The sequence below is a fragment of the Lactuca saligna genome, chromosome 2 (genome assembly GCF_052625555.1).
Source record: "Lactuca saligna cultivar CGN05327 chromosome 2, ASM5262555v1, whole genome shotgun sequence".
Lineage (NCBI taxonomy): Eukaryota > Viridiplantae > Streptophyta > Magnoliopsida > Asterales > Asteraceae > Lactuca > Lactuca saligna.
In genome coordinates this window covers 162,373,377-162,379,856 of record NC_136418.1, presented here as the reverse complement: position 1 = coordinate 162,379,856, position 6,480 = coordinate 162,373,377, and the positions used below count along the sequence as shown (strand labels likewise).

Here is a 6,480-nt window from a genome sequence, read left to right as displayed (position 1 = left end):
AAAAAAATACAAATGCAACACACTGTGTACAGTAATAGTTTTTTAGCTATTTATGTGTCACTCTTTAATTTATTTTAGCTTTAATAAAAACTAAAACTTTGTGCAAGTTTATGTCGACTAAAAGTAAAGAAAAATCTACATGGAAACAATTAAATAAGAACCACCGAGAAGTCCACAATCCGCAAAACCCAACCAAACCTAGATTTTAAGAGAGCCCTGCGTAGCCTACTAACCTTAAGGACCATTCATTTTATGTGGATAAAATAAGATGTTTAAAAAGATATTTGAAAAAAAAAAAAAAAAAAGGTAAACTTTGTAAAAAAGTTGGTACTTATAAAAAAGCTCACTTTCATAATCATAACTTTCTTTATTAACTTTTACTGTCTACATTAAGCCAAAAAGAAATATTACCTAGAGTTATGGTCTATTGGTCTATTTGATAACTTCACTGTCTTTGATACAAATGCCTCTTGATAACTAAGGAACCATACATCGTCTTAAGTATTAAGAGGTCAAAATCATTTAGCACTAAATAATTCAGTTGTGACAAAAGGAAACAAGAGAACTACAGCAATAAGTAAATCAGGCAAAAGCAATGTAATACAGTGGGCTAATATATAGACATCTGCCTATCTGTATAACCCAAAACATTTAGATTAGTGTTTCATAATTCATACCTTAACATTTACTACCAAAACATATACACCTCTATACAAAAACACAATCTTCCAACAAATTAAACACATATAGGCCTCCACTTACTTCCAATTTCATTAGACCCTTCTTGATTTCTTGATACCTTTTGTGTGGTGATAATTGTAGTTGGGTGATTGTTTCTTTTCAGATCTGGTTCTGATTCACAACCACCACAAGAATCAACCTTGGTCCTATGTGGCATCAACTCAGAACCTACAGCTACTAAATCCTTCATCAACTGCATTTGCCACGTCACAATATGTTTTTTCTTAATTTCTTCATCTTGCATTAACTATTTATTACATGGTATCTACAATTAATATCTTTACCTTCCAGTCGTTGAAGTCAAACTTAAAAACAAAGTGAGAGTAAGCCACTTTCCCTGAAGATATCATGCCAGCAGAAGGAGCATTTCGTGGTGCTGAATATATATATATATATATATATATATATATATATATATATATATATATATATATATATATATATATATATATATATATATATATATATATAGAAATATAAGTTGATAAGTTACAAAAGTGGAGAAAAAATAAGAGATAATAAAATAGTTCATGAAGTGTTACATACAAACATGATGAGAGCCTTTTTCATCCACTGTTATCAAAACTCTCCCATCTTTCACCAAGAAGGACAAGGCAAACAAGTTCTCCACAGTTTGTGCAAATGAGACTCTGTTTAGGATAATGTTTTCAAGGCAAACATTAGTGTTGGTTTTGAGGATGTCAAACATTGATGCAATTGTTTCCTCGGTGTCTGTCTTCTCTTTAGAGACTGTATCGTCGATCTGTGGACAATGGAAATAATACAAACGCGTTCAAATGATTAAACAAATAATTAAAACCATCATATTGACATACCTCTTCTGGTTTCACCTTCTTTTCCTTCAGAGATGATCTTGAACGCTTTCGTTCAACTAAAACTTTTGGTGGTTTAACATCTTGGTTCATCGGCCCAATCCTTCAAGGAGATTTACGTACAAATGATTAGGAAAAGGAAAAAAAGAGTAATACAAAAATGGGAATAGATCGAGGTAAAGAACTCACATGGTGCAGGAACCCTGAAAGGTCATGAAAAGTGGATGAGAAGCATGTAACCCGATATCTTTCCACTGAATTTGAGTAGTTTCGGTAATTTCTGTACTTTCCTTCTTCCCAAATTGATTGATCAAGCTTGAAACAAATAGTGACGGAGTTACACTTCCTGTGCTATGCACTCTAATGGAAGCCACCAGCGTGTTGGCTAGGTCTCGTAGTGCCTCCGCATCCGACACTTGCTCTCTAGGTTTATTGACTACAATAGCCGAATAGGTATTTTGTGTGTTTGTATTAGAAAGCGAATTACTATGATCCAAAAATCAATCACCGGTGGAATAACACGTTGCCAATGATTGCAGTAAATAGTGTAAGCTTATATGTTTGATCAATTTTGTATTTATACAAAATTGATTGCAACTTGCAAAAAAGGAAACGAAGAGGCATAACGTCTTCCAGTAAGTTTAAGAAGAAATTGAAAATTGATAACGGTGATCTTGTAAAATTTAGGGTGAACGACGTCAGAATCATAAAACAGCAGAGCATGAGCATTACCTAGATGGTGCATTTCCTCGACTTCGTCTATGATGGCGATGAATTTCTTTGAATTAGCTGCTGCTATCTCATCTCTTCTATCTGAGAAATTACATCCAGAATTAAGAGAACATATGAATAAACGAAATCAAAAGAAATGGTTATGTGTTAAAACTAGTTGCATGCTTTTTGTAGAATAAACAAGGAGAAGTACCCCGAATGTAACTCTGAATTGAGAGATATCCGGAACGAAGAACTCTGCGCTGCGCAAAGTTTTGATCATCCGACTGATTTTGATCAGCGCCATCTGTATGCTCCGTCTTAGGACGCTTCTTCCGATCATACATTATTGCTTCTACTTAACAGATGGGTCTTTAGTTTGTTTCAAGGTCTTTAGTTGGAATTCGTAGAAAAAAAAACCCTAACTAAGAGAGAGAGAGAGAGAGAGAGAGAGAGAGAGAGAGAGAGACTTTGTATCTAAAGTTCAAGCTTTCAAGAGAAGCAGAGTTACTTTGGCGTACCCAGTACGATTTCCATGTAGACGTGCGATGACGTAGGGTGTCAGTTCCCGCGTTTATGAGAAAAAACTGAATTTGAATGAAATGCCTTCAAAAGTAAAGTTCAAAGTTCGAACTTTTTTTTAACTTTTCAATTTTATGTGTTATTTTACCAATGGGGTGGATTGATACATTTAAAAAAATTATATTTTTTGTATATAAAAATGTTTATTAGTTTGTATAGGAGTAAATTGTAACATTAAACCTTAGTACGCATGGAAACTTTTAAAAATAGAAATACAAAAAATAATTATTCTCCAACAAGTGACAAAGAGACAAGTTAGAAAATGTTTAATGGTAATTTGTGAAACTCACATCACTTTTTAATTTCTTTCTAATAATAATTATAATTTAGTTAATTAGGTTAAATAAATATCAAATGTAAGTATACTCATACATAAACTAAATTTCAGTATTAAAATAATATATTTACTTCTATTTATAAAGTTATATTTTTTAACTTTTAACATATTATACTTAATTTATTAGTTTTAATATATTGTTGAATGTAAATCATTATCATTTTAAAGATACAATTTTGAAACAATTTATATAAAATACTTAAATTATTAATTTAAATATATAACATTACAGTGTAAACTTAAATATAAATTTTAGTTTAACTTAAACAACTCAAAGAATATTTTATAAATAGTTAAAAGTGATAATTGTATTGTCTTTTTAATAATAATTATAAGTTGGTTAATAAGGTTAAATAAATATCAAACCTAAAGTGGCATTATAAATAAACTAAATTTCAATTTTAAAATAATATATTTACTTTTACGTATAAAGTTATGTATTTAACTTTTAACATATTATACTTGATTTATTAGATTTAATATGTTGTTATATGTAAACCATTATCAGTTTAAAATTACAACTTTTGAACAGTTTAGACAAAATACTTAAATTGTTAACTTAAATTTAACATTATAAAGTCGACTTAAATATCAATTTCAGTTCCACTTAAAAAACCAAAGAATATTTTGTAAATAATTAAAAGTAATAAGTTGTAGTGATAAATACAAAAAATAAATTGTAATCTCAATTTAACTAAAATATTTCCTAAAGATATTTTTAAAATCATTAAAAGTTTTCAAATAAGTAGTTTAAAATAACTTAAAATAACAATAGTTAAAAATAACTATATATAAATGATTATATTTTTACCTTTAAAATCAAAAAATAATGTTTGATTTTTCTAAATAATTACAATGTACCTGGGGCCCAACTTGCCCCGCTTCCTGAACCGGATGACACCTTTCCAAGGTGACACCTTCAGGAGGACCATATCCCTGACCTGAAACTCCAAGTCTGAACGACACTTGTCGACATAATTTTTCTACCGACTCTGAGCAATCTAAAGTCTGCTCCAGACCTGCTGGATCCTCTCTGTCGTCTTGAGTACCACTTCGATACTCTCCATGACCCTCTGCCCAACCTCACCCCAACATATTGGGGTCCTGCACTTCCTTTCGTATAATATCTCGAAGGGAGGACGGTCAATACTCGCATGGTAGTTGTTATTGTAGGAAAACCCTGCCAAGGGTAGGTAGGTATCTCGGCTACCACCGAAGTCTAAAACGCATACCCGCAGCATATCCTCCAAAGTCTAAATGGTCTGCTCACTCTGACCATCCGTATGTAGGTGAAAAGTGGTGCTAAAGTGCAGACGAGTAGTCATCTCGTCGTGAAACTTCTTCTAAAATCTGGAAGTGAACCGTACGTCTCTGTCAGAAAATATTGGATTTTCTGGAATCACTGTAACGACCCGTTCCCGGTATGTTGATTTAATGGTAATTATAGTGAGTTTTTCAAGAGGGACTCGGCGAGTTCTAGCCTGACTCGCCGAGTAGGGTCGCGCCTGAGGGCACGCGTGAGCCGGGGACTCGACGAGTCCATATCCCTGACTCGGCGAGTCCATCTGTCTGGGTGAAACCCTAAAATCCCCGGGTTGCCCACTATTTATACCACCTTATAGCCCCCATTCTCGCCTCCCTCACCCTGAGAACGCAGTGATAGAGCCTTAAACCTCCCTTGAAGAGCTTATATGTGTTTTGGTGCCATTTTGTGAAGGTGTGAAGAAGGAGAAGAAGGAAGAAGCAAGGAGAAGTGTTATAGTGCAAAGATCCAAGGCCAAATCAGAGTTAATTGAGGTATTTTCGGAGTTCCATCTTGTTATATGCTTTAAACTCCCATTAGAGCTCTCCTAAGATCTAGTTGATGCTTGTTCCAAGCCTTACACTTGCATGAATGTCTTATTAAGTCGGAATATCTATGGATCTGAATGTTGGGGTGTTGTAGAGCCCAGATCTACTGTCTTTTTGGAGTTATATTGCATGATAACCATAGATCTACCCATTTTATGCATCTTTTAGCCTTATTTCCCTTATTCATGAGGTTGTACACGTAAAGTTGGAAACTTTACGTGGTAAATCAGCTTATTGGACTCAGATCTATCAATTGTATGCATTGGATTCAAACAAAATCAAGTAAAAATCAGTTGCATGGCGGCAACTCGGCGAGTCGGAAGAACGACTCGACGAGTTGGGTCGTGAGTCCCGAGTTCTTCAGTTTTATCAGTGTCGAGTGGACGAGGTGAGTTAGAGAGTGGACTCAGCGAGTTGAGGGTGAACTCAGTGATGGAGGGACTCGGCGAGTTGTTCATCAACTCGGCGAGTCCAAGGCAATCTTCTTGGGATCAAGAACAACTCGTCGAGTCTGTTCATCCGACTCGGCGAGTCGGATGAAGATTGTCTGAGTTCTTGGATCAAGAGGGTACTCGTCGAGTCGATGCCAGACTCGACGAGTAGCAGTGAGTAAAAGTGAAAAGTGAGAGTAGGACTCGGCGAGTTAGGTGGCCCAACTCGGCGAGTCATCCCAAAGGAGAGTTGACTTTGACCGAGGGTAAAAGAGTCATTTTACCCCAAGCGCAGTGTTTAGTATTTGATTGAGTGTGTTTATGGACTTGTAGTCGAGGAGATTCAGGAGCAGCCGCCGTTAGCTTTCCGAGCCACACACTCAGCAGCCAGCTTACGAGGTGAGTTTCCTTCCAGTATGAACGGGTCTAAGGCCACAATGCAGGCCCGTTCAGTTAGCAGTAGTTTCCGGATTTAGGTCCGATGTAGTAGTTAGTATGTTCGATGCCTTCGTGGCTCGAACAGGATTTGTGTGCTATGTTTCATGTGTTAAGTATTATGTGTTCCGGGCCACGGCCCGATGTAGCATGTCGTATTTGTGTTATGCTAGTTGATGTGTTATGCTATGCCATGTTCAGTCAGTCAGTTCCGAACTTCGGTCCGATGCAGTTAGTTCCGGATTTCGGTCCGATGCAGGGGACAAGGTCCCAGTCAGTTCCGGACTTCGGTCCGATGCAGTTAGTTCCGGACTTCGGTCCGATGCAGGGGACAAGGTCCCAGTCAGTTCCGGACTCGGTCCGATGCAGTCAGTTCCGGATTTCGGTCCGATGCAGTTAGTTCCGGACTTCGGTCCGATGTAGGGGACAAGGTCCCAATCAGTTCCGGACTTCGGTCCGATGCAGTTTCCGGGCTTCGGCCCGATGCAGTGGGCAAGGCCCAATATGTGTTTATATGTTATTGTATGGTATGTGGTAGTTTGGGGGAGCTCACTAAGCT

At 36.5% G+C, this 6,480-nt stretch overlaps 1 protein-coding gene across 1 annotated transcript; it reads right to left on the bottom strand.

Annotated features, from left to right (window-relative positions):
* Positions 1 to 574: 574 nt before the first annotated feature.
* LOC145029287 (non-structural maintenance of chromosomes element 4 homolog A-like) lies at positions 575 to 2,735 on the bottom strand. The gene is made up of 7 exons (XM_078977870.1): positions 2,500 to 2,735; positions 2,307 to 2,387; positions 1,764 to 2,010; positions 1,578 to 1,677; positions 1,288 to 1,504; positions 1,026 to 1,117; positions 575 to 934 (listed from the first exon to the last, which is right to left on the bottom strand). The coding sequence occupies exons 1-7, from the start codon at positions 2,630 to 2,632 to the stop codon at positions 737 to 739; spliced, it is 1,068 nt and encodes a 355-aa protein (XP_078833996.1). The 5' UTR covers positions 2,633 to 2,735; the 3' UTR covers positions 575 to 736.
* Between the last annotated feature and the right edge of the window lie 3,745 nt (positions 2,736 to 6,480).